At 41.5% G+C, this 27,649-nt stretch overlaps 1 protein-coding gene across 3 annotated transcripts; it reads left to right on the forward strand.

Annotated features, from left to right (window-relative positions):
* Positions 1-1,851: 1,851 nt before the first annotated feature.
* IGBP1 (immunoglobulin binding protein 1) lies at positions 1,852-24,721 on the forward strand. Of its 3 annotated transcripts, none has more exons than XM_073228145.1 (6): positions 1,852-2,545; positions 2,926-3,219; positions 11,050-11,245; positions 12,787-12,866; positions 13,838-13,950; positions 15,998-16,029. In XM_073228145.1, exons 1-6 carry the CDS (start codon positions 2,355-2,357, stop codon positions 16,012-16,014), a joined length of 891 nt encoding a protein of 296 aa, XP_073084246.1. In that variant the 5' UTR covers positions 1,852-2,354; the 3' UTR covers positions 16,015-16,029. The 3 variants fall into 3 exon arrangements, with proteins under 3 accessions (XP_073084246.1, XP_073084247.1, XP_017526323.1); XM_017670834.3 differs by lacking the exon at positions 15,998-16,029 and adding an exon at positions 23,346-24,721 and having other exon boundaries at positions 1,856-2,545; XM_073228146.1 differs by lacking the exons at positions 2,926-3,219; positions 15,998-16,029 and adding an exon at positions 23,346-24,721 and having other exon boundaries at positions 1,855-2,545.
* Positions 24,722-27,649: the final 2,928 nt, after the last annotated feature.

The raw sequence follows: 27,649 nt of genomic DNA on the forward strand, positions 1-27,649 counted from the left end.
CTGAGTTCCAAGTCTCCATCACAAATAGTATCTTTCTTCTTTGTATTCCTGGCCAAGGCTGACCCTGAAAGCTCCCTTTACTAGAGTCAGATAGGTAATCCCTCAGAGCATCCCTTCCTCAGCAGCTTCTAAAGGGGGTGTGGGGGAAGACGGAGGGTTTGCAAAGGGAGGTTTATTAGAATCATCTGGGAAGTTTTTTCCTTTTTTAAATTTTCACTTCATTTATTGCTCTGATTATAAAAGCCTTTTCAACCTACACTTATGCTTCCCTTTCCTTTCCCCCTTGCAAAGCACTGATTTAGCTTGTGGAGTAAAAACAGTTGAATTCAGAAGGCGCTGGCTTTATCACACCAGATAGGCAAATCACTTAGCCAGAAAATATCTGGTCTCAGTTTTTTCCTGATTTTTGAGGTCCTCTTCCAGCTTTGAAAATCTGTGATTGCATATCACATCTAAGCAGCTTTCTGAACTAGTCCCAGTATAGAATGACTTTGTCTTTTCTTGGATGTCCAACAGCCTGTCCAATATAACATATCCCCTCATTATATACTGTCCTATATTGCCTTCTAGTTGTTTTAACATGAAAATAAATTTTTTCCTTCTCAACTACTTACTTTAAATATATATTTACTTTAAAAACTTATGTCCCAGTGCAAGCAGTATACATTCTGCATAATTTAAATCTCCTAGGACAACCCGGGGTGTGTCCCAAGGCAATCAGTGTATATTTATATTGAATTGTTCAAAGCAATGATGTCTCTTCTTTCAAATTCCTGGAATTGTATTTTTACATCTGCTCCATAATGTAAATCAGCCTCCTGTTTCAATCTTACTTCCTTTTACTTTTTAGCACAGATCTGTTGCATGTTCATTTCCTCTTTTGTTCTTCACTAGGTCTGCAATTTCCCCCTCTTTTGTAGTATAGTATAGTGGTTACGAGCATGGGCTCTGGAATCAGATCTGAATTCAGTGGAGTTGGGTTCAAATCCCAGTATAAGGGCACACTAATGGGCCAGTTATTTTAACCTCTGTGAGTCAGTTTCCTCATCTGTAAAGCAAGGGTGTAACAACACCTACTTCTTATGGCAATTGTGAGGATCTAATCTCCAGTAGAAATACAATGTGAGCCTGATATGTAATTTTAAGTTTTCTCATAGGCACATTAAAAAAGTGAAAAAACAGTGAGATTAACTTTAATAATATATTTAAACTCAGTACATACAGAATACTAGCATTTCAACATGTAGTCAATGTAAAAGTTATTTTTCATATTTTTATTCTTTTTCTGTAGTAAGTGTTTGAAATTTGGTGTGTATTTTACACTTACAGCACATTTCAGTTCTAAATAGTCACATTCAAGTGCTCGGTAGTGCCATGTAGCTAGTGGCTACCGTATTGAACAGCACAGTTCTGCAGAATTGGGCTGCTTTCCAAACTGGTCACTTATATTTTCTATTCATATAATGACAATGAGCACTAAATAAGTACCAGGCACTGGGCTAGCCAGAGGGGTGCAAGAATTAATCAGGCTCATTCTGTTAAGGTTGACACATTTGTAATCACTAGCTGTAAACAACGTAGTGAGTGGTCCGAATGAAATTTTTCTGTGACTTGATGAGGGGAGCGGGGAGCAGCGTGGGGGGGAGGAGGGGGCTCAAGGAAGGTTTCACAAAGGAAGCAACTATCGGAAGGAAGTGGGGTGGCTGGAGTCGCAGGTAACCAAATGGGAAGCGCCAAGGGCACCGGGCATAAAGGACGGAGGTGTGTCCGTGTGTAGGAGGGATGGAGGGGAAATGGGTATGTGTGTGGTGTGGGCGGAGCGACGTGGAGGGAAGGGGGCGGGCGAGGATTGACTGGGAGGCACCCGGAGCTCTAGCTGGTAGGTGGACAGAAATCGGACGGGGGCGCTCTTTGCACTGCGCGCTCGCGCGCCCAGACGGGGCAGCCGGAGTTTCCCGCCACCCCGGTACCCCCAGCCTCGGGAGCGCCTCGGCCAGTAAGGGGCGCTCCTGGCCGGCTCTTGGAGCTCGCCCACCCTGAACCGGCCTCGGAGCCCACGGAACATCCCAGGCGGGGTGGGCGACGAGGAGCACACCGTAAGGCAGCGTAAGCGTGCTTGTTTTAACAGATGGCTACTACTAGAACTAGGGGGGCCGGGTAAAATGATTTTACGGAAACGGTAGCCTGGGCCGGCAGACAGCTGCTTCCAGGAGTTCTTTGACGTTTTGCTGACGGTGGAGCTCTGGACCAATGCGGTGCGCCTTCCGGTTTCGTTCCCTCTTGCGGACTTCTTCTTTAGCAAGGTTGCCTTTGACTCCGGAAGCGAAGTTTTTCGCGTTTCTCTCTCCCGCAAGATGGCAACGGCGGGGAACGAGTTGCTGCTAGCGCGGCTCCCCGAGCTGTTCGAAACCAGCACCCAGCTTCTGGACGAAGTGGAAGTAGCGACTGAACCCAGCGGTTCCCGGATCATCCAAGATAAAGTGTTCAAGGGGCTGGATCTCCTTAGCAAGGCTGCCGAAATGTTATCGCAGCTCGACTTGTTCAGGTATGGGGGACAGGGTAATAATGGCTAAGAAAAAGGAAATAATGGTTACCGAAGGTGGAGCCATTGAGCCTGGGTGGAGGGCACCTTTCAGACTAGGAGCCTTTCATTCCTACCTGCCACTGCGATCTTGTGTACGTTGTTTATATTCTTCACCGCTCTTCTTGACAGTTGATACCCCACAACTCTGCTTCCTAGTGTAGGCTGTTTTGCATACGTATTATGATTGCTCAGCCACTTTCATTGAGAAAACCGGCCGCTGTTCCCCGTGCCTCCTCCCTTTGCCCCACTTCCACCCAGCAGCTTTCCTCCCCCTGGGAGCAAGGGGGAGTTTGAATGCCCAACCAGGCTTCACAGCACAGCCGCCTCTTTGCTCTTTCCAGCCAAAACGAAGATTTGGAAGAGATTCCTTCCACCGACCTGAAGTACCTGATGGTGCCAGCAATTCAAGGAGCGCTCGCCATGAAACAAGTCAACCCCAGCAAGCGTCTAGATAATTTGCAGTGCGCTCGAGAACACTTTTTAAATTTCTTAACTCAGTGCCAAAACTATCACGTGGCAGAGTTTAAGCTGCCCAAAACCAAGAACAACTCAGCTGAAAGTAACACTGCTAGTTCCTCGGTGGCCTATCCTAGCCTTGTTGCCATGGCATCTCAAAGACAGGCTAAAATAGAGAGGTGGGTCAACAACTGTAATTTGAGGACGGGAGGAGGTGCATGTTTTTTGCGGGGGGCAATGGTGTATATCATTCTTTTGGTTCTTAATGACCATCGGCCCTGGTGAAGGCAAACTCTCCCGAGTATTTCAGGAAGCCTCTGCCTTTGTTGTGATGGTCATACCTAACCCTCAGATGCCTGCCACCCTATGGCTGCCAACGGCAGCAGTGTAGTTTAGCATAGCATCTCCCAGTCTTTCCCACATCACAGTAGAGCAGTATTCATATGGTGCAGTGGGGTAAATATCTCTGAAGGGCACAGTATCTTGTAGCTGTAGTCCATTTAAATACCATTGATTAAGAAGCTCTGTTCTAACAGATTATGTAACAGCCTAAACTAATCATAGTTCTTGCACAGCTTCATTTTATGACCTTGACAAGTTGGTTACTCTCAGTTTAGTTTAAAAAGAAACATTTAATGAGTGGTCACAATGTTTAAAAACTATGCTAAGCACTAGGGATACAAACTGAGTTTGGGTGTTTGTATGAGTATGGATGGCCTCTACCTTGGAGGAATGTACAGTTTGGTGAGGAAAAGAGGCATAGAAACAGTATCAATATAAAATGATGTGATGGACACACAAGGTATTGAGAGAGCAGATAGGAGGGGCACCTAACTAAAGAGGGAGAAGGAGAGGAAAAGGCTCCCTGGAAGAAGTGACTCTTGTGATGACCTGTTTAAGGAAGAATAGGAATATTATCTAGAAGAAAAGAAAAGAAGGGCATTAGCCAGCAGGGAACAGCATTAGTAAAGCTATGGGCACATGAATGAACACAGTACTAGGGTGGGGAACCACTCTAAGTTGTTAGGTAATGCTAAAGCACCAAGTGAGCTGCTGGAGAGGAGCAAAGAATAATGCTGAAGAATTGCAGGGTCCAGCACCAAGGAGAGTTTGGGGTGTGAGGAAGGTGAAGGAACAGCCTTGTTGCTGAAACTTGGGAAGGGTTTGAATTCCAGCTGCACCATTTAATCTGTGCCTTAATTTTCCCATCTGTAATATTGGATAATAATAGGTCTTTCCTCATGAAGTAGTTAGGAAGATTAAAAGAGAAATACATCAAAGCACTTAGCACAGTGTCTGATGAAGTAAGCCCTCAAAGTCAGCTGTTGTTCTCTTTGCAGTTGAGTACAGATAGTGGAGTCAGAGACCTGGGGAACTTATTCACCCTCTCTGAGGCTCAGGTTTCCTCATACGTGAGATTGCAGTAATAACAGTACCTATCCCATAGGGTTAAGGAGCATAAATAAGATAAAGCAAGCTAGCACAGTATCTCACACATAGTGAATGTTCTGTAAACGTTAACCTATTAGGCCACACTAAAAGTTTAAACTTTGGTTGGTGACTGGGATCCACTGGAGTTGTTTTTTTATTTTAAAGAGCATGGTGATACTTGCATTTTAACTGGGATACTCTGGCAGGAGTTAGGATACAATGTGCGGTAGAAGATTAGATCCAGTTAGGTCACAGAGGGATGAGGCCTCACTATGGCAATGGCAGAAGGTTGGGTGGGGTATATTTATTTAGGAGGGTTTACTTTGCAGAAAACCTAGTGATCAGTTGGTTGTAGGAGGTGGGATAGAAGAAGGCAGCAAGGAAAATGTCCATGTTTCTGCCTCAGGTGGATGGCTGTGGAACTCAGTAAGATGGGAAATAGAGGAAGAACATATCAAAGGGAAGAGGAGAATATGCATTCAGTATTGAGACATGTTGCATTTAAGGTGCCTAGGAGACATCCAAGTAGAGGTATCTGGTAGCATGAGGTTCTGAACAGAGGCGTAGTCTAGAGAACTAAACATTCATTCATTCATTTAACAAGTATCTATTGAACCTTTCCTGTGTGCCAGGAACTATTCTAGGTAATGGAGATCCAGACAGAGTCTATGCCCTCATGGAGCTTTTATTTTCGTGGAGACAGACAATAAACTAGTAAATAATAATGTAATTTCAGGTGGTAAGGGCCATAAGGAATAATAAATTATAGGTAATAGCTCCTAAGTGACAGTAATGAATTTTGAGTAAATGGAATAGACTGATATGAAGTGGAACTTCATATCCTTTGTAAGATGGGGGAAGCCCACTGGCATGTAACAGGAAGTTTAAACACTGAGTTTGGTATCCAAATAATTATATGCAAAGAGGGGGCAATAAATGCCATAGAGACACAAACACTGTTGTGGAGAAAGACCAAGGAGTGGTCACATTTGGTTGAATGAGGAAAAGGTTTCAGAACAAAATGGCAGTTGAGGTCAGCCGTGAAGGATGGTTAAAATTACAAATTATATATTTTCCTGTATGTAAAAGTAATTACTCAATGTAGAAAGTTGGAAAAACAAAAGAATTATTTTTAATTAAAAATAAGCTTTAACCACTCAAAAATGATCTTTGTTAATTTCCTGATTTATTTCCTTCCAGTTATATGGTTATTTTAGTTAATAAATTTGGAATAATATGGTAAATACAGTTTTTATCCTTTTTTTAAACCTAACATACTATGAGCATTTCCTCATGTGTTTTGAAACCATGATGTTTAATGGTTACATAATATTCCATCCTACAGATGTACCATTATTACCTAAGCTAATCTTTTATTGTCAAATATTTAGGCTATTTATGGATTTTTTTGTTTGAAACAAACATCTTTAACTGCATCTGTCACGTTTCCTTAGGATAGATTTCTAGATGGAGCAGTGACTAGATCAAAGGGTTTGAGTATTTTGAGACTTTTGATGCTAATATTTCTTTCCACAATAACAAAGTTTCACAGTATGTTCCACTGAGCTGGTCTTGGATGTTTACACTTAAAAAATCCAACTGGGCAGTCAAAAAAAGGTCTCATTGTTTTTATTTGCATTGCTTTGGCTAGAAAGCATAATCTTTGAACATCTTTAAATGCCTGACAGACGAGATAACTTTTTGCTAATGGCTCCCACATTATATTGCTAGCTCAGCCCTCTCCTGACCTTCAGCTTCATACTTCCAACACCCTACATGGATGGTTCAAAGACACCTTAAATTTAACATACTCTAAATTGGAACCCTTGGCTTTTTAATCCCCACCAGTGCCCCCATGCCCAAGTCTTCACCATCTCAGTAAGTACACCACCATTCACCCAGGTGTTTAAGCCAGAAACCTAGGAGTTTACTTCATTTCCTCCCTTCTGAGTCTCTGCATGGAGTCCAATCAAGGCCTGCCAGTTCTAGCTACAAAGTATATCTTATGGCCTGTTTCTCTCGGTCTCCACTTCTCATACCTTAGTCTGGGCCGCTAGCATCTCTTACATGAAATAGCCAAACTGCTAACTATAAGGCCCTACATGGTCTTCAGTCTCATCAAGTATCATACTTTGTTCACTAGACTCCAGCCACAGTGGCCATGCAGCTCTTTGAGCAGACCCAGCTGCTTCCTTCTACAGAGTCTTGTACATGCTCTTTTTGGATTGATTGTTCTTCATTTATCTGTCTGGGCTTTGTCTTTCTCCCCTGTTAGATTATATGCTCCATGAGGGTAGAAGCCATTTCTCTCTTGTTCACTGGTATGCCTAGCACAGGGCCTGGCATACAGAGGGTGTTTCAGAAATATTTATTGTCAACAAACAGGAGGAACAATATGAGTAAAAGCTCAACGCCGAGTAGTTTGAGGTATGCGCAGGGAACAGAGGATAGTCTGGTTTGGCAGAAGCTAAGAGTGTATGGTCAGAGGTCTGCACGAGGAAGTGATGTGTGTAGAATACTGAAAGAGAAGACAGGCAGAAAGACAAAACATGTCATAGTAGTACTTCAAGTGGGAAGGAGTGATAAAAATAAAGTTTACGCAATCAGAGATACTTCTTTTACAAGGAAAATTTGTATGATTAGAAAACAAATTGTTCAGATTCTTATTTACTTTGTGTAAGTCCTCCCTCCCCTGCCCCATACTGAGACCATCCTACATAAAACACCTAAATGGTATATTCTCTCAAAACCTGTTTCTTCACATACTTCCTTTAGTTCCCATTTTTGAGGACTGTGTAAGTCTGGTTGGTTAACTGCCCCTCCATTCTTTTAACAGGAATAGAGAAGTAGAGGCTGGGTTAAGTAATGAGCCCAGTTTTAGATTTACTGAATTTAGGTCCTAAAGTGACAACTAGATAACCATGTCCATAGACAGATGGAAATATGTAACTAAAACTTAGGAGACTGTTTTGTGGATGGTGCTAAAAATTTAGGAGCTTTTGTGGGAATGGATAGTTTGCCAGAGAAAAACATGTAGAGAGAAAAAATCCAAGAATAAAACCTTGGGGCAAGTTAAGGGAGAAGGAAGAGGAAGGAAAGGGCAGTCAGAGGTAAGAATCTCCACAGGATACAGGTAGTACTTAGAGAAGCCGGGTGGTGGGGGGAGGGGGGAGAGCAAATATCATGTCCTCTTTGAAGCTTCTCCCTACCTATCTCCCCTCTCAGATGCAATAGCACTTCATTTATGTTACTTTCTGTCATTCTCCAGACTTGGAAGTGCTGAAGGTCAGAGACCAGGCTAATTGTATCCTTAGTATCCTAATTATATCATTGTATCCTTGGTGCCCAACTCAGTAGTTGGATAATATTAACTACTTGATCTTTGGGAAGGACTGATAAGGTAGAATGGTCATCAGAAAGATGTAAACAATGTAGTGTTGCAGAAAAAGCCTGGACTTTCCAGTCAGACAGACCTGGGGGTGACCAACTTCTACCCCTTAATAGATGGGGTATCATCTAGCCCCTCCTAGCCTCAATTTTCTCATTGGCTAACAATATTTATATTACATTGCTGCTTATAAAGCCCTTTATGTGTATTGTTCCATTGGATCCTCTTAACAACCCCAGGAAGCAGATATTGTTATCCCCATTTTAGAGATAGGAAATGGGTTCTGAGAATCAACTTGTCCAAAATCACATACCTAGTAATTGTCCAGGCTTGGATTTAAACTCAGGTCTTCAAATTCCCAGTTCTATTGCTGTTTCCACTAGAGCATAGAAAAGAGAAGACGGGTCATTTGAAAAGATAAGACATGGAATGAGGGAAGCTGTTTCTAGGAAAGGTGGAATGCACCAGTGGAGTGAAAAATTGTAACTGCTAATGTCAGGATGACTGGTAAGAGTGAGGCCTGGAGAATGTGGTTGGGGCAGGATGGACCACAAAAGTGGAATGGAAAGATCTTGCCTTGGTAAGAGGAAAGGTGAAGCCACAGAGATTTTAAGGTAAAGAAGGAAATTGAATTCTATATTGGCTGGCCATCTGGTGAACATGATGGTGGCAAGGAATCCACAAAAGACAAACAAAAAGGATAGCTGAATAAGAGTGACTACTTAACCAAAGTTTCATAACATGAAATTGTGGTTGACTCATTTGATATAAATTTGTTACTAACCAGTTAGCTCTCTTCAGCAGGTTGGGAACAGAAAAAGGGAATGGTGAAAGTTGCCCAGAGTCAGAAGGTTGACAGGTATTGGGAATTTAGGGTGATAGGGAGTGTCTGTGTAATGGCTCACTGTGGTGATGAAGGCCTAGGACAATGGCTTTCAAATCTTTTCCTTGGAACCTTAAGCATCCACTGCAGTGCCTGGGTAGGAGGATGTTGGGAGCTATCCTCCGATTTAACCAAGGTGAGTTTTACCTGTTTATTACTTATTGGAGTTCCAAATAAGCTCTTATACGATGAAAGCATTCTTCTGCTAAGACAAAAAGGTTTAAAAAACACTGGCTGAAAAGCACAGGAGTTGAGGAGCTTGAAGTCCCAGAGACGACAAAGCACAAAGTCATAGGAGCAAGGAAGTAGAGAAAAAGGAAAGACCAGAGTGTGGTTGACTGTGCATGCAGAGACCAGGAAGGAAGAATGAGAGCCTTAATCAAATCACTATAGACCAACCCAGAACTCACCCTGGAGTAGATACATTCTAAGGCCCTCATATGTTTTGTTTCCTGATTTAGGTGCATCCAGTACAGAGGGTGGGGTCATGAGTGGAACTGGAGGTAAATGTTCTCACGTGATCCCTGCAATAGTGGTTATGATCTAGGAATTGACCTTTGTAGTGTTTCGTGCAGAAAGCTATCTCTGATGATGCTGTGACAGTTACTTGTAACACTATATAAAGTGCCCACTTGTTGGTAAAAGGATTAGAGAAGCCCAGGAGCTTTTATAATAAGAATGTTTCCAAGCAGTGGTTCTTGACTTCGTGGGTCATGGATTTTATTGTTAATTTGGTTAGTAACTACAAAACCTCTCCCCAGCTTAAAAAAAATGCATACATGTAGAATTCTGTATAAAATTTTCAGTAGTTCAAGGACATACCACCCCAAGCTTGCCCATGGGCCTCAGGTTAAGAACTCCAGATTTGGATCAACACCTGCAGGAGAGCATCTGCTAGAGGTCCAAAGTGGGGTTCTAGACAGATTTCAAGATACTTCTCTTAGAAATCAGTATTTCCTTGACTCCTCTCTTTTCCTCAAGCCCTTACATCCAATAAATTAACAAATCCTCTTATTTTATTTTAAATATATGACATCTCACCAGCCTCCCTATTTCAAATCTCTAACTCTCACCTGGATTGTGGCAATATCCTCCTAATTATTGATTTCCTTGCTTTTACCCTTGCCTCCCAACCCCCACAGTCTACACACAATAGCCAGAGAGATCCATATATAAAAAGTTCTTGCATCATTCTGTTCAGGCCACATTCTATTCAAAAGCTTCCAGAGGTTTTCCCATTTCACTCAAAATACGGCATTTGATATTTTGGGTCTTACAGCCTACAGGGCTCTACAGATTATGGCCCTGGCTACCTCTGACCTCATTTCCTATCATTCTCCTTCACTCTATGAAATTCAGCCATGCTGGCTTCCCTGCTGTTTCTCGAACACACCAGGCCAGGTACTCTCCCACCCCAAGACCTTCGTATTTGCTTTCCCCCTTAAAACACTCTTCCAGTTACTGGCATGGCTTGCTTCCTTATTTCCTTGAAGTCTTTGTTCATATGTCACCTCTTCCTGGTCACCTTACACATACAGCGCCCAGCTGTCACACCATCGTTCCATCCTCTTTGTCTTGCTCTTTGCTTCTTCACCAACTGACTCATCTGTTTGTTTTGTCTGTCTGCTCCCACTAGAAGGAAAGCTTCAGGAGAGAAGAGACTTCTCTTGCACACACTGTTGTGTCTCCAGCGCTGAGAACAGTGCCTGTCACACAGTAGGCACTCAGTACAGATTTTTGGAATGATAGATGACATACTAGAATGCATCTTGAAGAAGGCAACCAGGGTGGCTATGAGTCTTTAATTTCTATTAATATGAGTCAGTAAAGCTGGGAATGTTTTGTCCAGAAGAAAAGAGATGATCGTTTTTTAGGTTGTTTCACAAGGAATTGCTGCATCAGTGGCAGGCAAATGACCCCTGAGAGTCTGATTCTTTGAAGCTGTAATTCCAGGCAGACATTGTCTGATACTAAACACCCAAGCTCTCTTAAGGGCTGATGTGATAAATTACTAAGGCACTTCCATCTCTAAAGATGATGGCAAGAGTTGCTCAGATCAGGTAACTTCTATATTTTTCTGACATCAGAATGTATTTCTCAGCCCCTGCTGATCCCTTCCTTGCCTTGTGGTTTTGAGGGAACTGCCTTGGTGGCAAGTTCTAGGATATAGAACCTGTATTTTTGCCAAAGTGGAAATTGGCATACCAACCGCTGGTCATTTGCAAAGGAAAAATCTTACTCTGGCCTTCTTTTGAAGACATGCCACTTTGTTTTTAAGTTCATGGGTAATGCTTCTCTGTGGAACAGATACAAGCAGAAGAAGGAGGTGGAGCATAGGTTATCTGTGCTGAAATCTGCTGTGGAAAGTGGTCAAGCAGATGATGAGCATGTTCGTGAATATTACCTCCTTCACCTCCGAAGGTGGATTGGTATCAGCTTTGAAGAGATTGAGAGCATTGACCAGGAGATAAAGATCCTGAAAGAAAAAGACTCTTCAAAAGAGGTAAGCCTGGTCACTTCCTATATAGCTCAAAAAGCAACTGTCAAGAGATTTGATATTCTACAGGAGGGTAATCAAATTAAAATCATTCCAAGTCTCCATAAAATCACTCTTCTGTTAAGAGTAGTGGAGGGAGGCTGAAGATGCAGTAGGGTAGCTTTCTTTCTAGCTTATAGCAGTGTTCATGCCTGGGACTTTGTAACCTGTAACACACTTCTAGTCATTTGTAATTTTGTGACATGCAATCGGGAGGGAGACCTTGCTGAAGTAAAGCTGCTTTTGGCTGTAGGGAGTCATGACTACTGAAGGAATGTGTAGGAGGTAGGCCTTTAAAATCTGTGCTTGAGTGTAATAAACCAAGAGGAAGAGGATTAAGGTGGGAACTGAGAAGAAAAGTGAAACTGGAGGAGAGAGCAGAGTAGAGAGAAGAAAAACCAGAGGTCAGGGAGTATGTTAAGGAGTGGGGAGGAGTCAGAATCTAACCTTACACGATGATACACTCACATCCTGATGTCTGAGTATGAGACACAAGGCCATTTCTATGCACAAAATATGGGGTATACTGATAAAACCTGGTGTGACACAGCTTTGACTATTTTGAAGATTGTCACCCTGTTTTGGAGCTTCTGCTGCCACTTAATTTTTGGTTCAAAGTACAACAGGAATTGAGTTAAATTTATCAGCTAGGCACAGGCATTTATTTAAGTCCTCAGAGAAACCTCTTCGTACTGTGATTTGTACTAATTAAGTAGCCCAGGAGCTTTTGCCTCAGGGTAACATCAACCTAGTTAAAGGCTCAAGGAATCAACAGTATTCTAAGGCCATAAGGCCTGTTGAGTATATCCAGATGAGTGGCTTTCAAGCATTTTGAGGCTGTACTCCTCTGGGTCCTCCCCTGCCCCCTTCTCTCTTACGGTATTGGAATTGGCTCTAGAAGTGACAGAGCTAGAACCAAGGGGGCAACAGTTCTTTGGTCATACTTTCAATATGTCCCTGGACAGCCAAGGTTCCTTGAAACATTTCTGTATATCTGTATATGAAAACTACTAATTCATTCTTCCTCCTTGCATTTAGAATACCAACTTCTAAAATGCCTTAGGGGTTCTTGACAATTAGTAGTAAAATCACATTAGGAGAAGGGGTTTTAGAAGAAGGATCTCAATAATTCACCTTCAGCACTGAAGGTCAGGCTGAGGAAAGGGGCTTCAAATTCAGCTCAAGGAATTTAGATGGAATGTAGAAGAAGGCTTTGGAATCTTCTTCTTTGGAGGGGGCTGTTTTAAAGCCACGGAATTTTTTACTTGTGGTTGATATGATTCCTGGGAGAGCTCTCTTCCTCCCTTTTCCGTAAGGTTCTTGGGCCTCCTCGGGAGAGCTAAGCAACCTCCACCATTAATATTCTGCTGCTGTAGCTTAGAAACTGATAAATAGGGAGTGAGCGAATTTTGAATCCGAGGCTTTTCAAGCACCTGAATACTTAAGAGCCTCATAGTGGAGCGGGCAAAATGGCAAATGCACTCCTGATAATTAATATCCTTTTTAAGGCATCAACTTCTGACTCATCTCGTCAGGACAGGCCTCTGATGAAACCCTTCATTCTCACTCGGAACATCGACCAAGCCAAGTAGGTACTACTAAAATATGGGCTGCCTTTGCAGTCTCCCTGCTTTTATGGTTTAGCTGCAGCACATGAGTGACAGACAGAATGGTCATTGTTAAAAGGTCATGGCTTCACCTGTCGGGGCTACTCTTTTGCAAAAGGAATATTACTCTGCCAGCACTTTCTGTCTTCATCAGACATTTTTCCCTCACAAACTTGAGCTTAAAAATAGGCTCAAAAGAAACTTAACACAAATAAATAAAACAGAAGAAAGGAATCTAATGGAGAATTGTGTACTTTAAAATGGTTTCCCACTTTGAATTCTCACTTGAAAAGCATTCACCTATGTTCTCAAAAGGACATAATTGCTGATTTAATTCTTGAGCTGCTTTTCCTCAGGGTGGCAGAAGAGCTTCCTTCCTCTGTGTACCTTTGAGACACCCTATGGTGTCATCACTGCTCTGGGGGACATGGGACTCTGGAATTGCTTACTGGGAGATGATCCTGGGCTATTTATTTTCTCATGAAAGCTCTTGACTTTAATGCCTCTTCCTGGATGCCTCTGTTTATAGATCCTCACAGCAGTGTGCATAACTCCTCAAAATAGCTGGGTAGGTAATCAAGGATGAAACAGACCCAGGCTTGGTCACTAAAAAGAAGAGACTTTTTAATAGTGCTATTCGTTTTTTTTAACTGAAGAATAATTGGCATACAATACTGTATCAGTTTCAGGTGTACAACATAGTGATTTGATATTGACATACATTGTGAAATAGTTACCGCAGCAAGTGTAGTTACTATACAAAGTTGTTAAAATATTGTTGACTGTATTCCCTATGCTATACTTGACATCCTTGTCTTATTTATTTTCTAATTGGAAGATCGTACCTTTTAATCCCCTTAATTTATTTTATCCATCCCCCTACCCACCTCCCTTCTGACAACCATAAGTGCTATTTATGTTTAGTTTTCTAAATGTAGTGTGATTCTTACAGAGTATTTGGAGCTGGTTACCCAAGCCTGGCATCTATGACAGTGAATGACTGGTATGATCAGCATCAGAAATATGGAACATTACCACGTCAGGGAATAGCCAAGGCAACACCAGGTATGCAGGGGTAGAAGGAAAATAGTTATACTATTGGTCCCTTACACCCTAGAAATTAATTCATACCAGGAATTGTTGCCCTTTAGGAGCAGAAGTAATCTGGACAAAGATTCTGAGAAATAGAAAGATTCTAGGCAATATTTTCTTACATTTATTATTAAGATAAATAGCAGGTGATTCTGGGAGGATGGGGGCTGTGGAAGCATAGTTTTTTAATCTATCTAAATATGGCATAAAAACAGACTGAGCAACTAATAGCAAAACCAAAAATCTATCAGTAGCAGTTCTGTTTCTAGTAATGGCAGAGTAAGTTTATCAGGCCAACCCCCCTCCTACAAATAACAGTTACAAACTGAGCAAAATTTAACAAAACAACTATCTGAAGGCACTTGAGAGTGACCAAAAGCAGACACAGACTGGAAGGTAGTGAACTTAGAAAAGGGAATCATACTGGAATTTCTGGACGGCAGGGACTTTGACTCACTGTGCTCTTGGTGCCCAATTTGGTAATTAGATCATAGTAGGTACTTGGAGGTGTCTTTGGAAGGAAAAGGTGGAGAGGGTCGTCATTAGAAAGATAGAAGCAATATGGTGCAGCAGAAAAAGCATGAACAGACCTGGAGTAACCAGTTATCCCTACCACTCAGTAGATAGGACATTAGCTCCTCTGAGCCTCAGTTTCCTTGTCTTGTGTATTATCTCATTTGATCCTCTTAACAACCCATGAAGCAGACATTCTTATCCCCATTTTAGGATGAAGAAACAATATCTGAGAACTGACTTAGCCAAAGTCAACATAGCTAGAAAGTGGCCAGGCTGGGATTTTAATTCAGGCCTTAAAATTCCAGTTCCAGTGCTGGTTCCACTATAGCACAGAAAGAGTAGTCATTTCAATAGATTTCCTGTACAGCCTTTCACCTATGGGCAGGCTACAGTTGCTGTGATGTGGTAGCACGTAAAACTTGGATAGGAACTTGAACTTTATTGGTTGAGGAATAAGAGAACTGAGTTTAGGGTGACTGTAGCAACTGAAATGTGAGAAGAAAGCCCAGAAAAGAAAGAACCATGGAAGAGTTAACCCTAATTCTCTAAACCCTACCCAAATCTCCTGCTGACTACTAAGCTATGTGTGTACAGGATGGACTCCAAACCCCCTAGGTAGGGCTAAAATAACTGAATGGAGAATTTGGCTGCTGCCCAATGTGGAGAAATTTTGGTTCTAGATAAATAAACTGCCTGCTAAAATGAAAAATCAATACTCTTTAGAAGAATGAAACAGAATTCAAAATCTCTACAACATATCATTCAACCATTCACAAAGTCTGAGATTCATCCTAAACTTTTATACATATAATAAAGAAAAAAAGAACAGGAAAATGTGACTTACACTCAAGAGGAAAAGCAGTCAATGGAGACCAATCCCGGATGACTCAGATGTTGAAATTAGCAGACAAGGACTTTAAAACAGCTTATTTATATGCTCAACAGAGGGGAAAATATAACTATATTGAATGAAAAGATTAAAAATATCAGCAGAGAAGTAGAAACTATACACACAAAAATTCTGGAACTGAAAAAGAATTTCTGAAGTTTAAAAAAATCATTAGATGAGTTTAATAGCAGATTGGCAATGATAGGAGAAAATGTCAGTTAACTTGAAGATAGACTGATAGGAATTAACCAATTTAAAAAATAAGATTGGAAAAAAGTGAACAAAGCTGCAGTGACCTATGGAATAATGTATGAAGATCTCTCATATGTACAATTGGAACACCAGTGGAAGAGGACAAAGAAAAGGAGCCATTTGAAGAAACAGTGGCTGAAATTTTCCCCAAATCTGTGAAACACAAATTTACATTTCAGAATCTCAGCAAGCCCCAAGTAGGTTAAATATAACAAAAACCACACATGGGCAAATCATAGTCAAAGAGCTGAAAAACAGAGAAAAAGAAAATCTTGATAGTAGCCAGTTCTTGTTCATATGTACAAGAACAATGATGGGAATTACTGCGGACTTCCCATTAGAAACAGTGGGAGCCAGAGACAGTAGAGCAACATCTTTAAAGTGCTGGGTGGGGAGGAGGAAACCTGTCATCCCAGAATTGTATATCCAGTGAAGATATTCATAAAAATGAAGGCATAATTAAAACATTATGGTATGGGTAGAAGTTCTTCAGGCTGAAGAGAATGCCACATAGAAACTTGGATATTCAAGAATGAATGAGGAACAGCAGAAAAGACAATTATGTGGGTAAACACAAAGGACTGTCTCCTCCTGCCAACTTTTTAAAACTACATGTGACTTCTTAAAGCAAAAGTTATTATATTGTTCTGTGGGGCTTACAATGTACATATATATATATAATACATTTAACAGCTACAGCAAAAAGGATAGGGTAAATGGAACTTGTTTTGTATGTGAAGTTATTTTGTGTGAAATAAAATATATTACCTATTGCTATGTAACAAATTACTCTAAAACCTAGCAACTTAAAATAATGAACATTTATTGTCTCACATAGTTCCTGAAGGTGAGGAATCCAGGACCAACTTAACTAGGTGGTTCTGGCTTAGGATCTCTTGAGGTTGCAGTCAAGCTGGCAGCAGGGGCTACAGTCTTCTGAAAATTTGACTGAGACTAGAGGATCTGCTTCCAGCTCATTCACTCATTCATGTGGCTGTTGACAGGAGACCTCCCAACATAGGTCTGTCCATAGGGTTGCTCACAGCTTGAGAGCTTCCTTTTCCCAGGATGAATGATCTGAGAGAGAACAATGAAGATACAGAAACCTCAGTTTCATTTATAACCTAATGTTGAAGGTGACATACCATAACTTCTGTCATACTCTATTGGTCATGTAGACCGATCCTGATAGCATAGTAGGGGACTACATAAGTATATGAATACTGAAAGGTTGGGATCACCGGAGTCCATCTTTGAGGCTGCCTACTGTGTGGTACAATATTAACTCTAAATAGACTGGGAAGTTAGGGATGAATATTGTATTCCCTAAAGCAACCACTTAAAACACAATGCATCAAGAGAGTGAAAAGACAAGCCCCAGACCAGCAGAAAATATTTGCAAAAAACACATCTCATAAAAGGCTGTTTTCCAAAATATGCAAAGAATTCTTAAAACTCAACAATAAGGAAACAGACACCCCAATTTAAAAAATGGGAAAAAAAACCCTAAACAGACACCTCACCAAAGGATATACAGAGGGCAAATAAGCATATGGAAAGATCTTCAACATCATATGTCATTTGGGAACTGCAAACTAAAACAATAATGATACCACTATACCCCTATAAGAATGGCCAAAAAATCCAAAACACTGACAACACCCAAATTCTGGCATGGTTGTGGAGCAGCAGGGACTCTCACTCACTTCTGGTGGGAATGCAGAATGGTACAGCCACTTTGGAAGACAATTTGGCAGTTTCTTACAAACTAAACATTCTCATCGCATATGATCCAGCAGTCATGCTCCTTGGTATTTACCCAAATGAGTTGAAAACTTAGGTCCACACAAAAAAAACGTGCGCATGAATGGTTATAGCAGCTTTATTCATAATTGCCAAAACTTGGGAGCAACCAAGAGATGTCCTCGGTAGGTGAATGGAGAAATAAACTGATACATCCAGACAGTGGAATAGTATTCATTGCTAAAAAGAAATGTGCTGTCAGGCCATGAAAAGACATGGAAGACCCTTAAATGCATATTAGCATATTACTAAGTGAAAGCCAGTGTGAAAAGGCTACAGGTATATTACATTCTGGAAAAGGCAAAATTATGGAAACAGTGAAAGGATAAGTGCTTGCCCAGGAGTTAGAGGGGAAAGAAGGATAAATAGGTGGAGCACAGAGGATTTTTAGGACAGTGAACCTCTGCTGCTATAATGGTGGATGCATATTGTCATACATTTTTCCAAACCCATAGAATATATAACACCAAAAGTGAACAGAAGAACAAAAAATAGATGAGATGAATAGAAAACCAATAGAATGGTGATCTCAGTTCAGCCCTATCAGTAATCATTTTAAATGTAAAAGGAATAAGCCTTCAAATTAGAAATCAGAGGTGATTATCAGACTCAACTGCATGCCATCTACAAGAGATGCATTTTAAATATAAAGGCACAGATTGGTTAAAAGAAAGATAGTAAACAATGTACTATGCTAACAGTAAGCAAAAGAAAACTGGGATTTTCTACTTTATCAGATAAGGTAGACTTCAAGACTTTTATCTGTTACTGGATATAAAAAAGGAGGTTTCATACTGATAAAAGGGGTATTTTATCAGGAAGACATAGCAATCACGGACATGTTTGTGTCTAATAACAAGGTTCAAGTTACATGAAGAAAATATTGACAGTTAAATCAAGAAATAAATCTGCCATGGTTGGAGATTTTAAAACTTGTCTTTTAGTAATTAAAAGAATTACTAGACAGGAAATCAGTAAGGACGTGGAAGATCTGCACAACAGTAGCAGCCACCTTAACGTAACATTTACAGAATATATCCAGACATCTGCAAAACACCTTTTTTCAAATGCACATGGTATGCTCACCAAGATAGACCATAATCTGAATTTTTTATAAAACATTAGCTCCTGATGTTCAAATGTTAAATATTTTGCTTGAAGAAAAGCATGCCAAAGGTCACCAATCTTAGGAAAACAGTATTGAAATAGCCAATGCTATATCCTGTTACCTATTTCTTAGCAAAATGGATTGCTGATTCTTATTATTTTTATTAAAGTATCATTGATATTCAATCTTATGATGGCTTCACATAATACAGTGTTTCAACATACACCCATGTTATCAAGTCCTCACCTCTATTGTGGTCACTGTCTATCAGCATAGTAAGACAACAAGACACATTCTTAGATAAAATTATTAGACTTTAAAGTAAAACTGCCTTGGACATTTCAGCAAAAGCAGCAGATAATTTATAGAGGAAACTAGATCACTCTCAAACTTCTTGGCACCAGCACTTTAGGCCAGAGGAAAATGGAGTAACATATTTAAGATACTCAAGGAGAAAAAAATGTGAATCAAGGACATTGTATCTGATATAACTGACTTTTAAATATAAAGCATACAGACATTTATCAACATGCAGAAACTCAGGAAATACTGTTCCCATGATACCTTCCTGAGAATTTGCTACAGAATGAGCTTTAGCCAAAATGATCAGAGAAATATTGACATAAGGACAGGGCGTGAGTATTAAAACATATAGTTACTTGTAGAACTAAGACTAAATGAGGGTTAAAAGGGAAAGAGTAGAGTAATGCCAATATGCTCAGTGCTCAGATGACATATATTTGGCACAATTACTTTTTTAAATGGGGAAAGCATATTCAAAAAAATTAACAATTTTCAGTAATTGGTGATAATATTAGTTATTCCAAGACTGTGTAGTATGAAAAATGGGTAATTATGAAATATTCTATTGTCCTCTGTCTTTAACAACCAAGACTTAATGTGGAAGAATACAGATGTAATTCAAAATTTAAGTTAGAAATGAAACAACCCTGTAGTCCTGAATATGAACTCATGAGAAATATTTTATTTAAAAGTACACACACACACACATCACACACACACACACACACACACACACACACACACACACACACACACACACACACACACACACACACACACACACACACACACACACACACACACACACACACACACACACACACACACACACACACACACACACACACCTTTGCTTTATCCACTGAAAACACTTAGAAACAATGACCAGCCCAGTAGCAAAGAGCATACCTAGTAACCCAGACTATTGTCTTCAAAAACCACTCCCATTAAAAGCAGCCAGTATGTCTTAGGAGAAATAGCTAATTCCCAGTCTGGGGCAGAAGACACACAAGATGAGCCTGGAACATCTTGTCATAAAAGATAGGGAAGAAGCTTTCAAAAACTACTAGAGTCATACCAGAAGAACTCAGAAGCCAATTTGAAGATGTTTCCACTGGCCTGAGACAGTTTGGCCTCAAAAGGGATAATTGCAAGCAGCAATAAGCACATCCAGAGGCCAAATTGTGGTTTCTGATACCATTCCCCAATTAAAGGAACCAGGTAGAGAAATAGCTGATTCTAGGGCTAGGGTGGGGAATATACAAGATAAGCCTGAAGCATCGTGTAGTACTAGAAAATAAAGAAGAACTTGTGGGGAAAAAGATGAATTGAGGTTTGTTAATGGAGCACAAGGGCCAGCTGAAAAAACTCTTGCTGGCCAAAACTGAAAGAATTTGAGCAGGAAAATAACAGTATTGGATTATAACACAAGGAATAAAATAAATATCCATGGGTCTATAAGTAACAGAAACAAATGGTTAAATAAATAAATGTGGGAGAAATGACAAATTGCCTTGCAGAAATATTCCGAATAATCTGTGTATATACTCCTTTCTTGAAGAGGTGGAGCCATACCTCCTCAGCCCTGAAGCATGGACTCTGTTTCGTGACTTGCTACCAGAGACCACAGTGTGGAAGGAGGAGAGAGGAGTGGCTTTACAAATGGGAACGCTGCAAACACTGGTGATCCAAGCCAACATCAGTAGTGATAAGTCATGTTGGCATAAGCATCCCCTCTGTAGTATCCTCCTCCAAAACCCCAAACCGTCGCCTACCGGGAAACCACCAGGCACCCCGAAACTGAGGCATAGTCTGCAAAAAATCTGATGAATAGTCCTTAAAGTTGTCCAGGCCACCAAAAACAGCAGAAGTCTGAGAAAGTGTCACAGCCAAGAGAAGGGAGAACTAAATGTACTGTATTCTGGCTGGGATTCTGAAGCCAAAAGAGGACATTAGGTAAAACTGAAGGACATCTGCATAAAGAATGGACTTAAGTTGTTAATAATATATCAGTATTGGTTTATTAGTTGTGACACATAAACCACAGTAATGTAAGGTGTTAACAGTAGGGAACATTTTATGTGGATGTGTAAGAACATCTGTACTATCTTCTCAGTTTTTCTGTAAATCTAAAACTATTCTAAAATTAAAAATCTAATTGAAATATTTTTAGAAATCATTGCAAGTGATTGAAACCCATCAAATATATTGAAATCCATGAGTTCATAATTGTATTTAAGAATAAAAGTTGTTTGATTTCAGGAGATAATAGGGAACCAATTTATTACTTTGAGAAGAAAATACAATGAAAGAGTGAAGCACTGAGCTTCTCTTTTTTTCTGGGTAACCAAATAGTAGTAGATGAGGAGAAGAAAATCTTTCTAAAAGCATTTGTAGATAAAGTGAAGGTTCCTGTGGTCAGTATTCTCACCTGGCCCTGGTTGGCTACTCACTACACACATGTGGGCAATACATCGTTATTGACGCTATATGAAGAGCCCTGCCCAGTGCTCTGGGTGACACAGTGGCACGGCTGCAAGGCTGCAGTAGAGCAGAGATGAGGCTGGAGTGGTGGCAGCACCGAGGACAGAGGCCTAGAGGACAGCTGTGCAGGGACAGAGGCAACGGAGGATTACAGACCTGCAGACTATTAGATGCAGAGGTAACTCTAGTGCTCTACCTTCTGCCGGGAGAACAAGCCAGATAATAAACGCTTTTGCCCCAAGAACGTTCTGCTGTCATTTCTTTGGTCATATTGAATCCATAGTGAACCTGCCTGGGGCTGAAACCCATTGGCAAGACAGTGTTCTAGTTAATTTAAAAAAAAGAAATGCTAAAAGTAAGAGTATCAACTTTTTGAAATCCCCAGAAAATTAATGTATTTAGGTATTGAACATCAGCGGCTGCTAACATCAGAACACCTGAGACACAGATATGTGCCACCTGATGAGCTAACACAGCACCAGTTGTAATTGTGCCAAAGCAGTCAGCCCTAGATCTAGCCTCTGCATCCACTTGCCAATCTGCAGAAATACAGAAGAACATGTTGGACTGCCTCATGACTATGCCATCAGCAGAATCCAGATGTTGGGAAACTATAGGTCAAACTCCCCAGTTTCCTCAATAGATAACTTGTAGAGAAAGAAAGAAATGGAAGAGGAACCTGTAGATTAAAAAGATACCCAGATATTTTTACATGGGCAAGACTAACCTCAAAAGCGTTATGGTAAGTGAAAGATGTCAGACACAGAAGACCATATATAGCTTGATTCCATTTATGTGATTTGTCCAGAAATAGGACATCTATAGACAGAAGGTAGATTAGTGATTTCAAGGGGCTGGGGAGAGGTAAGGAATGGGAATTAACCATAAATGGACACAAGGATCTTTTGGGGTGATAGGAATTTTGTTTCATTGGATTATGGTGATAGTTGCACAACTCTACTAAAGGCTGTTGAGTCAAAAATGAATATACAACTCTGGTGTCTAGGGATGCATACATATGTAGCTATAATAACCTCCAGGAAATTACTACTATGAAAGGTGGTAAAGTGGTTACCTGTGGGGCGAGAGGAGGGTTGTGATTTGGAAGGTGCTCATGGAGAAGTTTTTGGGATGGGAACAAGATTTATTTCTTGAGCCCAGTAAAGGCTATAAAGGTATAGCCTCCCTATGAAAACTTAACTTCCATGTATTTTGTGTGATTTCCAGTATTTTTTATTTCACAATAAAAAGATTATAAAAAAGAGAATACAAGCTGCCTACACTGTTAGATCAGATCCCCACATATTTCATTCTTTATCATAGTAGCAAGAGTATTTCTCACAGGCAAACTCAGGGTAGCCAAGGTGTGCTCACAAAGGGGGAAAAAAGTTACCATGAGAGAGAGGGAGCTGTTGGTTTAAATTTCTTTTGGGGGTACACTACATGACAAGTGCCATTTCGACTTCAGACCCTGTTCCAAACATGTACAAAATAACAGATATTCCTTTCTGGTAGGTCCAGCTGCCCTGCAGTTTCCAATTACACACACACATGCACAGTGGTAAAACTAATGTAATGAAAGAAATGGACGGAGGAGGAAAAGTCACCTGCAGTGCTACCTCCCTGCAGTTCTAATGCAGATCATGAAATCGTGAACATTTTGTAGTTTAGTGTTTTGGTCTGCTGGTGTTTTGTTGGTTGGTGTTTTTGGTTTTTGTTGGGGAAGGGGGCAGGGGGTTTGGCCGTTTTAGCAAGAATTGTTTCCCAAAATAGAATGCATTCCAAGGGGCAATGTTTTTGCCTTCTTGTGAAAACCACTCAGAGCATCCTTTCTCCTTATGACTTAACATGTCATCTGTTCAGTAGTACAAGTACTGTCCCCAGTTCTGGCCGCAGGGTAGGCAGCTAGCTCTATTCCTTGTCCTCATTTTCTGTGGCTGTGTGCAGGAGGAAGCTGAGGCCCTTGACATTCCCTCTATTTCTCAACCCTGCTTTCTTGTTTTTTCACTGTAGTAGAGCAACAGGAAAATCAGGAACAGAAGGAGGAAGACGATAAGCTGACACTCCACAGAGCTCGGGAGTGGGATGAATGGAAGGACACCCACCCTAGGGGCTATGGCAACCGACAGAACATGGGTTAGTCTTCCCACAATCAGACGGGACTGCAAGGACTCCTATCTTCCCTGCCAAGGAAAGCTGCATGGTTTTTCCCTTCCCTGGGCTTCTGCTTCAGCTTTGTACATCGTTGGAGAAGAAGACACTTAACCTTGCTCTGCATTCAGTAAAGTGTCAAAACAATTGTGTATTTGTACCCCAGATGATGAGCCAGCAATCGTGTTTGGATATCATCATCCTCATCATGGTGTATTCCAATTTCTTAAGTGAAAAGAAATGAGTACTGATTAATGGCTCTGTATAATCAATAGCTGTGTGATTTCTCTTTAACAAATGATAAAGTCCCTTCTATTAACGAACCTGTGCAGAAATATGGGTATCAGCTGCCTTTTTTAGGTGAGGAAAGTGTCAGCTATGAGTTCCTGGCCTTATGGAGAGACTCTGATCATCTCCCTCTGCTCTGGGCAGTAAACTTCCCAGCATACAAGCTGCCCAGAGTGGCTAGAGCTTGCTTTCTCCTTTGTGCATGAGCACTGTGAACCCAACACTCTGCTTTACAAGGACTGAGCACAAAAGCCAGGACTTGCCCTGCCACATGGCACTGTTTTCAGGAACTAGAATTGTAAATGAACGCACCATACCTGTCCCATCTACTGGTCTTCCTTGTCCTGGCCAGAAGAAATGAGGGCAACCAGAAAGTACTGGGAAAGCCATCCTTGTGTGTGTACCTGAGGCCAGGGCCTTGAGTCTCAGAGGACTGTTTGCAATAGCCCTTAGGGGGAAGAACAGCTCAGGCTATAGCTTTACTCTTAAATGGACTGCCCTCAGACCACTGTGGCATATGCTGCCTGTGCTTTGTGCCACCTGGCACTATCTGAAGCAGTAAGTGTGCCATGATGGTCACTTTGCCGGTCAGTAAGGTGCCTGTAGTCAGGCGGATTAAATAACTGGATGTGGAGGAGGAGGATGGCACAAGTGACCCTGAACGGTACCTACTTTCTGCAGTAGAAGACATGCCCCCAGCTCTTGGGTCATACCCTCAAAAAGTAGCCATGTGTTGGCATGTGGAGGTCACATGGAAGAAAATGTAGCCCAGAGAAGACAAGCAGTGACTCTGTGGCATCTTACTACACTGATGGGACACTGACTGCAGTGGGTATGGATGGGGACTTGATAATATGGGTGAATGTAGTAACCACATTGTTTTTCATGTGAAATCTTCATAAGTGTCTATCAATGATATCTTAATAAAAAATATAAAAAAATAAAATAAAGCAACCATGTGTTCAAATGATCTGGGCAGAAAACATACTTTGGCTCTGTGTGGCTTCAGTACACTGAGGTTTTCTTTCAAGAAGATGACAGCATTCCTGTTCTAGCTTCTGCAGTCCAGCTCAGGAAAGGGGTTTGAAAAGGAGTCACTTCCCTCTTATATATAGGGTGGTCAGTGCAGGACTGTCAGACAATGTGTAAGAGATTATGTTTAGTGTGAGAAAAGAGAAGACTACCAATATATATATTTGTGTACTTCTTAATAAAGGATCACCTCACCCTCACAGCATAAGCTACTGAAACCAGTAGAGCACAGATTAAATTCCCCAAGGATTTGGGAAGCAAACATTCATTGTCAGCTCTCAATTATTGACAGGCTGTTTCTAGCAATGGCCTATTTCCCACCCTTGAAACTCCACCCTGAGTTCATTTGCAAAATGGGCCAGGTTGTGGGCTACTGCCTTAGTCCGAGTCTATTTGAAGGTGGGCTTTCCGGAAGAGTCAGCTGGATTAAGCCCCCTCACACATTCTGATACCTAGGAGGCAAAGTAGAAAAGGTGGGCTTGAATTCTGGCTTTAAAAATTGCACACGGTGTGACCTTGGGCAACAAAACTTCCCTGAACTGCTCTCCTGTTTCCTGGATGTCTGTAGATGAGCTGTCTCATGGCATGGTTGTGAGAAGTAAGTGAATAATGGCAGCCGGTATAATATACTAAAACAACCAAAGAAGTGCTTTCTGATTGTCAGAGCTCAGTGATCACAGTCTGTCCACCAGGAAGGGAAAGGGAGTGACCAGGTACTGGGAGTCTTCTGTGCCAGGCACTGGAGCCAGCACTTTCACATGCTATTAATACAATTATCCTGCAAAATAGGCAGCATTGTCCCCATTTCACGGAGGAGAAAATAGGCCCAAAGAAGCTGAGTCATTGCCTCAAGTTCACTCTAGTAAGTAGCTGTTTCCATCATTTTTCTGTATGCTTACAGCAAGATGGCATTGTTAGCTTTGTCTCCTTGCAAAATGGCTCTGTCCCACACCTGCCCATCACTTCCTCACGGACTGCCTCTAACCCATCCATGCAAAGCATAGCTCACCCTAGCCCAGTTCACTCGTGCTCCATAATAAGGAGATGCATGTTCTAATCCCAGCTCCCCAAGATGCAGACAAGAAATGCCCTCCTTACCTCACAGGCCAGACTGAGGAATATAAGTCTGGGGAGAGGATATCCCAGGGCAAAATACCTCTAAAAAACGAAATCAGTCAAAGGGAGAAATAAAGTTTAAAATTAATTTATTGCTTACAAACTTCAGTCCAGGGCCTTCTCTCTTTCCTGCTTCAGCAGAAGCAAAACTGGTCCTCCCCCTCACCTCTCAGGTACATATAAGCCCTGCATTACCCAGGTAATTATGCACTGATATGGAGATGAGCTTCTCTCCACCCCTGAGGAATGATGCACATGCACTAAAGCCATACTCCTCTCCACCCCTGAGCGCCTATTGATATGCATATGTACTAAAGCCACACGAGATATTCTGGAAATGTTACAATTTTACCCACAGGAGCAAATGAAATCAAGTATGTGAAAGCACATTAAATGCTTATAAAACAGGGCATCAAAGTAGGGAGCTGGAGTAGCAGGCTCTTTGGAAGCTCAGGGGACAGAGAAGGGGAAGCTTGTTCAATCCACTGTCTGTCTATCACCACTAGTGAAGAGGTTTATGAAAAGCTTTTCTTTCTGTGCTGAGACAACCAGCAAGGGAGAGAATTGTTATGTGCAGTAGAAATGCAGAACGGGTTTTTACATATCTGCCCACCAGGCCACCTTTGACATGTGTGTGTAGAAGGCTGGTGAGCAAAGTCTTAGACTTCAGTTTCTTGTTCCCAGTGGCAATAAATCCCTCAAAGAGAGTACAGCTCAGCTGTGACTTAGGCCAGGCTATTCTTGTGTGGTAGCATGAATAAAAATTATAACTGCCGTGTTTGAGCACCTACTGTAGAATAGGAGCTTTCTATTATTTCTAATCCTTACAACAGCCCAAGGTAGATATTATTATAGCCTCAGTTTGTAAATGAGGAAATTGAGGCTCAGAGAAGTGATTTCCCAAAGATCACTCAGCCCTAAATGGTTGAGCTGGGCCCGCATTCCAGGCCCACTGCACGGCCTCCCTGCAAAGCACAAAGCACAGGGGACATGGAAGGTGGGCAATGCACCCTGGTGGTGATGCCAGGGTTCTTGTTTGCAGAGTCCAAGAATGAATTTAGCAGTCAAGGTAGGAGAGCCAGGGCAGAGGCTTTTACTGAGAGATACAGTGAGAGGAAAGAGCTCCTGGCTCATGCCAGGAGGGGACAAGAGAGCCCGGGGTGGTGCGTTGTCTAGGGGATTTATAGGCAGTTGAGGACTTTTGGGAACTGAGGGCTTAGGGTGTGGACTTGTACCACCTGCCCTGCCCTCAAGGTGGGCTGGGTTATTTTCTGTTTGCTAGGGCTGTTTCTGTTTACAGTGAAGTCACGGGTTATGCTGAGACACCCTTGCAGAACACCGAAACATTCCAGGCCAAGTTGCTCCTAGCCTTTTGACCTTTAAAACTGATCTCACTGAAGATGTCTGTATTCCTAGTCTGGTATCTTTACCCTAGAGAATTAGTGTGACCTTGACTTTGCATAATGCTGAACACAGAATTTCAATAGGGACTCTTGCTTTGACTGTAAATATCTTGCCTTGCTTTTTCTGGAGGCCCTCACCCTACTCTGTCTAAGCCCATGGTCCCTGTCTCATTCCCCCCTCTTCAGATAGAGACCCTAGTTGCTGCTAGGGAAAGGGGGAGACGACCGCTCTGGCTGCGTCATGCTCAAAAGGGGCGCAGTAAAGGGTGCAGCTAGGTCTCCATCAGTGGTCAGTTGAGAGGGCCTCAGAAAATGGGCACTTCTATT

Source organism: Manis javanica, chromosome X (assembly GCF_040802235.1).
Source record: "Manis javanica isolate MJ-LG chromosome X, MJ_LKY, whole genome shotgun sequence".
Lineage (NCBI taxonomy): Eukaryota > Metazoa > Chordata > Mammalia > Pholidota > Manidae > Manis > Manis javanica.

Bases quoted from the DNA above. Each gene is read 5' to 3' on its own strand.
- IGBP1 (XM_017670834.3), top strand. From the start codon at position 2,355: ATGGCAACGGCGGGGAACGAGTTGCTGCTAGCGCGGCTCCCCGAGCTG. The intron at 2,546-2,925 runs GTATGGGGGACA...TGCTCTTTCCAG, and splicing joins TCGCAGCTCGACTTGTTCAG to CCAAAACGAAGATTTGGAAG. The intron at 13,951-23,345 runs GTATGCAGGGGT...TTTTCACTGTAG, and splicing joins AATAGCCAAGGCAACACCAG to TAGAGCAACAGGAAAATCAG.